General features: G+C 41.0%; 1 protein-coding gene across 2 annotated transcripts in view; it reads left to right on the top strand.

The window, feature by feature from the left end:
• CHN1 (chimerin 1) overlaps positions 1-9,706 on the top strand; it is a 174,695-nt gene extending 164,989 nt beyond the window's left edge. Inside the window, exons 12-14 of one of the 2 annotated variants that reach the window (XM_024732838.1) lie at positions 913-1,050; positions 7,280-7,385; positions 8,804-9,706. In XM_024732838.1, coding sequence (XP_024588606.1) covers positions 913-1,050; positions 7,280-7,385; positions 8,804-8,975 — 416 coding nt within the window. In that variant the 3' untranslated portion in view covers positions 8,976-9,706. The remainder of the gene's footprint in view (positions 1-912; positions 1,051-7,279; positions 7,386-8,803) is intronic. The other variant, XM_024732839.1, reaches the window with a different exon arrangement.
• The last annotated feature ends 1,322 nt before the right edge of the window (positions 9,707-11,028 follow it).

Genomic DNA, 11,028 nt, shown 5'->3' with positions numbered 1-11,028 from the left:
AAAAAAAAAAAAAAAAATTTCTGAAGAACCTAGGGGCAGGAGAGGAGTAAAGACTCAGACGTAGAGAGTGGACTTGAGGACACAGGGAGGGGGAAGGGTAAGCTGGGACAAAGTGAGAGAGTGGCATGGACATATATACACTACCAAATATAAGAGGCTGCTTTTTAATCATTAAAAATCTTTCATAAGCTAAATGGAATAAAAGAAAGCTAGTATAAGATCTAGCTCAGAGTAGACGCTAATTAAGTCTTTAGTAGATGAAAATTCAGCTGTTTTAACAAAGTACTAAGTGCAGGGGGAGGGCAGAAGGGGCCACCCTGAAAGAAGGCCAGCTTTGCTTGAGAGTCATAAGGCCCAGCAACTCTAAAATTTCCTCTATTTTATAATTTTTTCTCTTGCTATTATCAACACTCTAAAGTTTTGTTTTGCTTTTTCACTTCTCACTACCTCTCCTACCCACAGGGCTCAGGCAAGATCTAACATTAGGTGTGGGAACCTGGGGTGAATCAAAGGTGGCCTCTTGTGCTGGGTCTTTTTTAAGTTGGGAGGACCTCAGTTGTTGTTTTTCACATTCTCTGTGTTTATTTTAAAAAGGAAAAAAAAGTAACCCCACATTATTCCCCTAGGAATTCTCAAGTACTCATGAAATTTAAAAATATTTCTGTTAACCTCAGTCATCTCCTACTTTTCCCCTCCATCATTAAACATGGAAAAATAAGTAACTTCAGAATATAAAATTCAAAAAATAGATTGTCTTTCACAGAAAAATATATATATATTTCAGCACAGTGAATTTGATGTTAAACACTGAAGCATTGCTCATCTTTAAAAACAGTATACAAAAAACTGTTATTTGTTAAAAGTGCTATGAATCCAGATATTTACTTCTGTTTCTTTTAACATCCTTCAAAGATGGTGAGAAAGCAGATATTTCTGTGAACATGTATGAAGATATCAACATCATCACTGGTGCACTGAAACTGTACTTCAGAGATTTACCAATTCCGCTCATCACATACGATGCCTACCCTAAGTTTATAGAGTCTGCCAGTAAGTATGAAGGCGTGCATTTGTAACCTGACAAATCGCCTCTTCTTGGTAATCACATCTCCTGTTTTTTCTGCTGAGTATCTTGAATGCATTTTATGAAATATTTCTCCCTGGCCTCTCTCCATGGCTAATACACTCACAAGAATTTTGAACTCTTCTCTAACATAGGTTGTTTATGACTTCTACCATCAGAAGCATCTTTGCAATGTATTTTCCAAAGTAAGGCTTATACCAGTTCTCCTAGATACGGACCAGTACTTTTGTAAAATAAGATAAAAATAACTAGAAAAATAAAATTGAAAAAACAAGACCAACTATTTGTTATTAGATTCAGCAAGCGTGAAGATTACTGTCAGAATGCTATAAAATATATAAATTCTTACTCTCAATTTCTGTCCTTATCCTGTGACAGGCCATTAATAAGCAGTTTGCAAACTGGCACGGGTTCATAGATTATACTTTAAGGAGCACTATTCTTAGATCAAAAAGTTATTTTTTAAGTTTTAGTTAAGATGAAAATGAGAAAAAGCAAAGGCTCTTTTGCCAAATTTTATTTATGGTGCAAAAATCATACCTGTAATTTACACTTGTTTTTTTAAAGAAGGGAATTCTTAACAGATTTTAAGTGTTGGCATTACCATTTTTTAGAAAAGATAGGCTATTTCTGTCATTTACTTTTCTCTCTTAAAAACCATATGCTGTGTTAATCTTTAAATAATAACATCACTTCCTGAGTAACTCTGATTTGCTTTCTGATTTTGAAATTTCACAAGTACAAACTTGCTTTGTTCTAACTTTCAGTTTCTCCTTCAGAGCTTGTGTTGAGAATTTCTGTGGTTAGTTCCATGGAGCCCTGATTTCTCGCGGGTCAGCTCAAGCTCTCATGTAGAGAACAGCTGTGAGAATTACACTGGTTTTTACAAACGTTCATGTTAGAAGCCTGAAAAGACTCTAGATCTCTTCCATGGGAATTGGGGATTCAGGGCAGATCATGAAAATTGTCTGAGGGAGCTTACGGGTTCTTCTTTGGTGGGGCAGAGGTTTCCTCCCCAGAGAGATAAGTCAGATCGCCACTAACCTGGAAGGCACTTGACATACACCTGTATCGCAAAGGGCTGCTCAGACCTCGGTTTGCTCTGACCCCCGGCACAACTCTGGGGGCTCCATTGGATGGTGTTCCTGCCCCCTGTTCCTTGCTAGTAAAATTGAAACTCAGCTCTGTGGCTACCCCAAGGGCATCTGATTAGCACAGGACAGAGCCAGGATTCAAACCCCACGTATGAACGCTACACAACCCCTTTATCTACTTAGAAGAAAAATCTAAGCACTCCTTATGGATTTTAAGGCCTTTTGCCCCACACCCCCAAACTACCTCACCTTCTTTCCCCACACCCACCTGAGTTGCTGAGGACAATCTCCCCTCTTTATTATTCTTCCAAAGCATTTGTCACTGTTCTTGGGTTTGTGTCTGAAACAGCCCTCCGGTGTGAAATCAGCAAGCCCCCTTATGTCACCCCTCAGGGTCTCTTGAAAGCACATCGTAAGAAAGAAACTTTCCTAAATCAAGGTAGAAATTCCATTTCCTTCTAATATAAAACTGTTTTGATGTGTGACATCAAAAACCCTGGCATAATACTTACACACAATATAAACGTTTACTGTACGTGTTTGATGCTGATATCAAAAAGTTTGTGGAGCATTGTGTCCTTGTAACATGTCTTTCCTAGTAGTAGAGTCTGTTTTATTCTTTAGATGCATAGATACAGCCATTCTCTTATCTGTATAAGAAGATAAGGAAGATGAGTGAAGCTAAGATTTATAGAGCATATACTAGGTGTCAGGAATCGTGCTAGGCACTTTACACCCATGATGTTGTTTTAGAAGAAATGAGATGTTACAGGTATAAGTAAATTGTCCAGGGACACATGGTGAGAGGAGGTGGCCCTGGCGTTCAAACCCACATCTGTCAAAGCCGTGCTGTCTCCACTCTACACACAGCCTGGCTCGCCTGATGGAACAGGGTACAGAAGGCTTAAACGGAGGAGGAAGATAGGAGGGCAGGGGCGGAACCCTTTCCAAACAAAGGACAGGGCTAGCTCACCCCTCCCGATGAGCTTTTTGTATCTCAGAACTTTTTTGTATCTCAGCCACTAAAACAACTGGGGCCGTGTTTTTCAGGTCTCAGGTGTCTGGCATTTATTAGCAGCCCTTGCCAACAAGAAAATCAGAGTTTGCGTTCAAGCTTTCTCCTGCAAAAGCTGTTTGAGCTCTGCTCTTGCAGCCTCCCTTGGAGAAGCTGCTGGGTGAAAGCTGGAAGGGAGTGGTGGCAGGAAATGAAAAAGAAGATTCAAGGGTGGAGGAGGCCAGGGCAACCCAACCAAAATCTTGAAGAGCTTCATGATCCCCTGGAAACTCACTTATGAACCACCTAGAAGCCTTGGTCTACCCAGCACTTCATCCTCATTCCCTCTCCCCAGTGAAGAAATTGGTGCCCTACAGTACAAAGGCCCAGAAGACAGACGCTTCTCACAGGCCGTGCTCAATAACCCAGCATGCACGGAGGCTTCCCAACCACCGTGGAAACAGCACTGCCACAGTTGAGCTCCTGGTCAGGCTGAATGGAGAAACCTTCCTCTGGCCAAGGAGTCTAAGAGCTCTTCCCAGAAGATCTTAGAAAAGCTACATGACTCAGTCAGTGTGTAACCTTGAGCGAGTCAGATCAACTCAGAGAGAAAACCCAGAGTTCTTTGTCCTCAGCAACTTAAAATGTCCTGAAGAGAAGCCTGGTAGCTTGCCGAGTTTCCCCTCAGCTCTGCCACTGATTCACCCCTTTTGCTTGCCTAAGTTTTATTCTTCTTGTATTTGAGTTTCTCTGTAAAGAATTAGACAATACATTCTTTCAAAGAGCTTGTAACTAGATCTGATGCAGATTCAGAGCGCTCATTTCCTGCCCTCACAATGTCCACATCCCCAAATCCTCCAGACCTTCCCTGGACCTCGCAGCCATAGGCCACCTTTCTCCCCTGGATTCCCATCGCGCTTGGCTGGGCTTCTTTCACAGCCTTGTTCCTTCCTGCCAAAGTTATAGTCATGTCTGGTCTTCCCTAGTAGACTGTAACTTCCTCAGAGGCAGGGGTCCTCTCCTGTTTGTTTTCCCTCAGTGCCCAGTCATGTAATAGGTGCTCAAAAATATTTGTTGAGTAAACATAATTTTATATTAAGAACCGTAAAATCTTAGAGTTTTTAGATACTCTAAGAGGTCACATAACTGGACTTTCTTCTACAACAAATTCTTTTTTAAATACCCTGTAACTGCAAGATCACTGCTTCTCTAGGCGGCCCGTCCGCTGGTAGACAGATGTCCACTGACAGATGCGCAGGGAAATCTGCCTGCTTTTAACTCCCTCCCATTGGCGGTAGTGCCAGTGTCACCCTCTCCCACATGCAAGCCTTTCGTATACTTGAACAACTGATGGTGGCCATTCATCTCAGAGCACCTTCCACTGTGTCTGTCTCACTCTTAAATTATGCTGTGGTTTTCTTAAGGCTAAAGATTTGTGTTCTCCGAAGAATTGATCATGGGCAAGACTCTTCTAAGTGGGGAAAAAGGAGAAATGAATTCCAGGGAAGAATTTTTGTCAATTTAACATCCATATATTCAAATGCATTTTGTCATATGTTCCCAAATTTATAGCTCCAGTCTGGACCTCTCCCTAAACCCCAGATCAGTCCACAGTCGGTATGTTCACTTGGACGCCTGAAGGACATCTCAGACAGAACTCTTGACCTTCCCCCCAGACCTCCTCCGTCCGTGATCTTCCCCATCTCAGTTGATTGAGGCTCCATCCTTCCAGCTGTCTAAGCCCAAACCTTGGCTCATTCTTGATTATTCTCTTTTTCATACATCCCTCATCAAGAAACCCTCTGGACTCTACCCTCAAAATATACCCAGAATCCAGCAACTTCTTACCCCTTCACTGCCACCACCTGGTCTAAACGAGCATCATTCCTCACCTGGATTTTTGTAATCATGACCAGAGTGGTCTTTCTGTTTTCACTCTTGCCCTTCCGTAGCCTGTTTCCCACACGGCAGCCAGAGGAGCAATACTGTGAAAAGTGTACGTCAGATCCTGACCCTCCCTCATGCAGAACCTTCCCATTTCTCTCCGTAAATGCCGTGTTCTTAGACTAGCCCGCAGCACCTGCCGTGATAAAGTGCCCTGTTACCTCTCTGACCTCACCCCCGTCTGCTCCTCTCTACTCAGCCTCCTGCAGCCACACTTGTCTCCTCGCTTCTCCTCAGACATTACAGGCACACCCTCCCCTCGGAACCATGGCTCAGATGTCCCTCTGCCTGGAACCATCTTCACCCAGATCTCCGTGGGTTTCATTCCCTCCCTCCCTCAAAGTCTGTACACGAGACTTTCTTTCTCATTAAGGCCTATCCTGACCATCCCATGTAATACTGCACCTTCGCAGCCCTCCCAGTGTTTCTTACCCTGCTGTTTTCTGTGTAGCGCTCATTCTAATCTAGTATAAACTGTAAGATAGAATATTTATTGTCTATTGCCTCAAGTAGAAAGCTCTCTGTGAACAGGGAATTTTGTTTCTTTGCTAGGCCACCTACACTGTCCTTAATTTCACGCTATCTCAAGAGTCTCCTTATAAAGATTAACTATAGAAGTGAAAAGGAGACTAAGTTACTCTTTTTTTCAATTTCCAGAATACTGTAGTTTCAAATTAACTAGTCCAATCATAAAAACTATAGCTAAGTAAAAAATAAATAGTGGTTTTCTATAGTAAATGGAATTTTCTTCTGTTCATTCTAGAAAGTAAATGATTGGATTTCAGTATCTGAGATGTTACTGCTGTGATGAATTGGCACTTTGAACCTTAATGCCCCATGGTTCAAAGACTATGCATTATTTATCATAGCAGAAGGCAAACAATACATTCTTTATTGCTAAGAAATGAACCAAGAACTCTGGGGAAGCTTTGGGCAGAAACTGTAAAATGGCCAAAGTTTCTTTGAATTAAAAAGCTTCAGTCACTGTTCACATTCTGAAATTTATCACATCTGCTCTGCCAATGCTAGGAACTTTTCACTTTCATCTTATGTCAGTTTTTACCTGACTCCAGTACATTGCCGTTGAGTTGGTTTGTTTTATAAATTAGAAAGAGTAGGATTCTTGGTCTTGTGTCTAAAATGTTGTATTCTGGTCAGATATGGCCTTCCAGCATCTCAAGGCTGCTAACCAACACTTAAAGGCAATTGCCCTGAAGCCCAGCGTTTAAAGGCACCCCGTCTTCCTGACGTTTGGGTAGAAGCAGGAATGTGCTATGGTCCTCTTTTTGAGAGCATGAAATTCTGAACATGTCTATTGTTTCTGAATATGTAAGTGATTGATGAATTAAACGCAGTCTGAGACCTCAAAGGAATGCGGTTTTTTGGCCAAAACAGAACTAAAATATCCAAATGAAGATTGTCCCCCTCAAAGTTACACCTTTGTAAGAGTCACATTTATTTCAGGGGTCCTGTTGTCACTCAGAACGTTTGGAATTGCCTTCAAAGTCTGTACTGCATTCTTCTGAATATCTTAAGTAGAAGAATTGTGCTTTGAGTGTAGAATTGACTTTTTATATAACAAAATAATTTAAAACTAAGTCTAATGAATAAAGGAAGTAAATATTGGACGATACATTTCTTGGTCTACAAAGAAAAAAGCATGAATATCAATTAATAAAACTTTGGCAGGGGTTGCAGTGGGCACTGGGCTAGCATCGCTTGTATACCATTGCTGAAAGGAGACTTACAAAATATTTTGAACAGTGCAGCATTGTTTCAGTATGTCTGTAATGTTCTCAGATGACCTTATTTGAATATATGTTTTTATCCTTGCATACGTTATGATGTGTCTGAATTTTTTATAGTTACATCCTATACATCCAATATCCAATTTTCATATTTATCAGACTTTAGGACCCTCAAGTGAAAACACTAGGTGCTCTCCCCAAAAGTCCAAGTAAATGATATTGCCACATTGACACTAAACTTTTGGAAATCTGAGACTTGAACCTTAAAAATACTTTCCAAAGCTGTGGGCAAGGACCTGTGAGAAAGCACTTCTTGTCAGTTTTAGAAGATCACCACAAGAATAGAATTAAATGGGCCATTTATACCAGTTGTCTATTAAAGTTTCTCTCCTTGGTATTCATCTTGCTACCGTAGAAATTATGGATCCCGATGAGCAATTAGAAACCCTTCATGAAGCACTGAAACTGCTGCCGCCCGCTCACTGCGAAACCCTCCGGTATCTCATGGCGCATCTAAAGAGGCAAGTTCCCAACTCGGACGCTTACACGTGTACCGCATCCAAATGTTAAGAATCAAATGAAAGCAAAGGTGAAAGAAAGGACAAATGATCTATTGAATGAATGAATAAATACATAGGTATCTTGTCTTCTTGTGTAAAATCGCACACATTGAGAAGGAATGCTAAAAAAAATGCACTACAATACTGAATGCAGACTTGATTCCAACATAAATGTATTCGCAGTTCAAATATATGTTCCAAATATGTTAGAAATACCAATATTCTGCCAAGGACATGCATTAATTTTTGTGGAAAGGGAAAAGGTTGCAGCTGTAAAGACACTAGCGTTAGTATAATAAAGCAACTTGCAAGGAAGCTCACTTATGTCTTGCTCCAAAATAGGCACTTCAGACTTGGCATTTTAGAATATTGAATTAATGTTGCCAATATTGAAACCTGCTGTAAAAAGTGATGGAGTAAAATAAGGAGTAAAGAGAAGAATGGAAAATAAAATATTTCAGTTACTTCCGGTTGAATGTTTTAAAGTGATTGACGGTGATACAGCTTTATTTCCCCGCTTGGTCACCCTCCATCTCTCCCAGTTGAAGCAAGGTTTTTAAAATTATATGACCAAGTTTTAGTGGCTTTAGGATTTCCAACTATAGTACCAATCAGAAACCAAAAAAACCCAGCAGAACTTGACATCTATTTTGTATGCCTTTAGGTGCGAGTTACCCAGAAGTGAATATTTAACTCACGGTGCTTTTAAGGATTTACATGGTTTCCCTCCTTAAAAGCACCATGAGTTAAAACTTTTTTTCACATGCTTCACTTGTAAATTCAAGTTTGCTGTGTATGTGGATGCAGTTAAGAACTCCACACTAAAACAAAGGAATAACTCTCAAATTATAGTCTCTGTGCCTTTTCTGTAGCAGTAAAAAGAATATAAATACACTCCCTGACAAGGTTGCTTAGCTTGAGCCATTTCCTATTAATATGGCTACCACTCTCTCCCTAACTACTCAATAAACCATTCAACTTGGCAAAAATGCTCTATAGGAAACAAGCTCTTGCCAAAGTGGAGGGAGAGCTGATGGAATTATCAAGATGACCCTGTCCCTTCTCTGTTTACAAACACACCCCTGCAGCTCTAGGCTGTGGCAGGCGAATCCACAAATAGAACTGACTCCACACAGGCCAGCACATCAACTCAGGCTTCAGCGCCAGTGATCACCAGACGTTTAAATTATTTACTAACATCATTTACGTTAAGGAAAGTCGGTACTTTGAAGTTAAGGAGAAGTGCAGAGAAATAACCTCGCGGAAGAGCTGATCAGTGGGCACAAACCCTTACTGTGAATCTTTTGTTTTAGTGCTTCAGCACGCCAAAGACCCCCGTAGCCTACGTGAAGTCACCCTCCCTTCCTTGTATTTTTCAGAGTGACCCTTCATGAAAAGGAGAATCTGATGAATGCAGAGAACCTTGGGATTGTTTTCGGCCCAACCCTCATGAGATCTCCCGAACTAGACGCCATGGCTGCCCTGAACGATATACGATATCAGAGACTGGTGGTGGAGCTGCTTATCAAAAACGAAGACATTTTATTTTAAATTTTTAGTTTGAAGGAAAAAAGAAATGTTTTACTGATGAAGGAATGTTTTATAGTAATTTAATTGGCTCTTATAGCTGAATTATTTCTTGGTTAGAAGTTTGGGCATATAACCAGATTAAAATGAAGGAACTTCCCATTGTTTTCATAGCACTGCTCCGCTGTCCTTGTAAAACAGTGAACACATGCTTTCCAGTTCTAGTAGTCCTGGGTGTTTATCACGTTAAGAGAAACTCAAGCTAGTGCATGATTAGCCCCCTGTTTGGCAAGGGAACCCCACACAAAGGAGACACCAAGCCTGCGCCACCCCTTCGTCCTGGGTCGCCTGTGGTTGTAGTCCAGCATGTTTCACAGGGTAACTCTGTCGTGACTTTGCTTTTGGGTCCTGCGTCACTGGTTTCTGATGCTTCCATAAACATGCACACAAATGGAGAAACCAGCACCTCTGGCTGCCGCATCGCCGTAGACTATAACATATGCCTGCTTTTCTCAAACGCTTTATTTCTGGTTTCTCTTAGTTCTTCTCTAGCATAGTACTTTCTTTCCAGCAAAAGCAAAATGTGTTTTCAGATTTGTTACTTTAGTAAATTATCTCTACCAATAAAAAAGTACAACGCAGAGCATTTTCTGTTAAATTACTATTGGTTTTCAGTTGTAATTTTGTGTTTTTATCTGGCATGCAATTATTAATTTATTAAATTTGGCTTTTAGAAATCAAAAATATTGATAGCTCACTTTTTTCTCATGACTGAGAGTATTTGGAAAAATGTGTTTGGCCATTTATTTAATACTGAGTACACCCTCTCACCTATTTTGTTTACTGTTGAAAGTTTTGCGTTGAGCTCCTAAAAAATAATTTAAAACTGCTTAGAAATAGAATACCCGTTCATTGAATTTATTTTTCTTCTTGCATACTCTGGCAAAAATCTAGAATATTTTCTCAACTTTTTGGGGCAGTGGGGAGCACAGGCAGGAGTTCCTTCTAGAGCCATCAGAAAAAGGGTTAACTAAAAAGAATGACTTTTAACGCTCGTGTGAAACTAAGCAACTAAGCCCGTGTGCCACAACTATTGAGGCTGCACTCTAGAGCCCGCAAGCCACAACTACTGAGCCCACATGCCACAACTACTGAAGCCTGCGCGCCTAGAGCCCGTGCTCTGCAACAAGAGAAGCCACTGCAGTGAGAAGCCTGTGCACCACAACAAAGAATAGCCCCAGCTCGAAGCAACTAAAGAAAGCCCGCGTGCAGCAACGAAGACCCAACACAGCCAAAAATAAATAAAATAGGTAAATTTATTTGGGAAAAAAAAACTGAAAAAGTAATATAAGACACATTTCCATGTTTGCCATTTCGATCCTTAGTGCTTTCAAGACTGTCTCAAAGGGCTTCCCTGGTGGCGCAGTAGTTGAGAGTCCGACTGCCGATGCAGGGGACGCGGGTTCGTGCCCCGGTCCGGGAAGATCCCACATGCCGCGGAGCGGCTGGGCCCGTGAGCCATGGCCGCTGAGCCTGTGCGTCCGGAGCCTGTGCTCCGCAACGGGAGAGGCCACAGCAGTGAAAGGCCTGCGTGCCGCAGAAAAAAAAAAAAAAAGACTGTCTCAAAGATAACAGAAACTGACAGAAATATGGAGTTTTTCCATATTTTTACCCTTAGGCTATAGTAGGAGTTGATCGTTATGTTTTATTAATGTCTATATTCAGAAAACTGTGGTGGTGCAGTTCATTACAGCTATCTCCTCAACCACAGTCGCCTATATGAAAAATGTCACTGCACTAAGCAACATGGGATATATAGATTAATAAAGTACAGAGATTTGTTTTATATAATATAGACATTTTCTTTAAAATGGAGGTCACTGAAAAGCACTAAACACTAAGGGGATGCTTTTGACTCATGAAACACATTTGTCAGGGAAATCTGATCACACGGGTCTGTCCCTGGGTTAGGTACATCTGTTGAACTACTGCTACGTGCTCAGGACTGAAGTTCATTTTGTACAAAGTCCTTTTGAAGGAGAATTCAGTTGCCTTATTAGAATATAATCACCCTAAT

This window comes from Neophocaena asiaeorientalis, unplaced genomic scaffold (genome assembly GCF_003031525.2).
Source record: "Neophocaena asiaeorientalis asiaeorientalis breed wild unplaced genomic scaffold, Neophocaena_asiaeorientalis_V1.1 scaffold96, whole genome shotgun sequence".
Lineage (NCBI taxonomy): Eukaryota > Metazoa > Chordata > Mammalia > Artiodactyla > Phocoenidae > Neophocaena > Neophocaena asiaeorientalis.
This window is presented reverse-complemented; position numbering and strand designations above follow the sequence as displayed.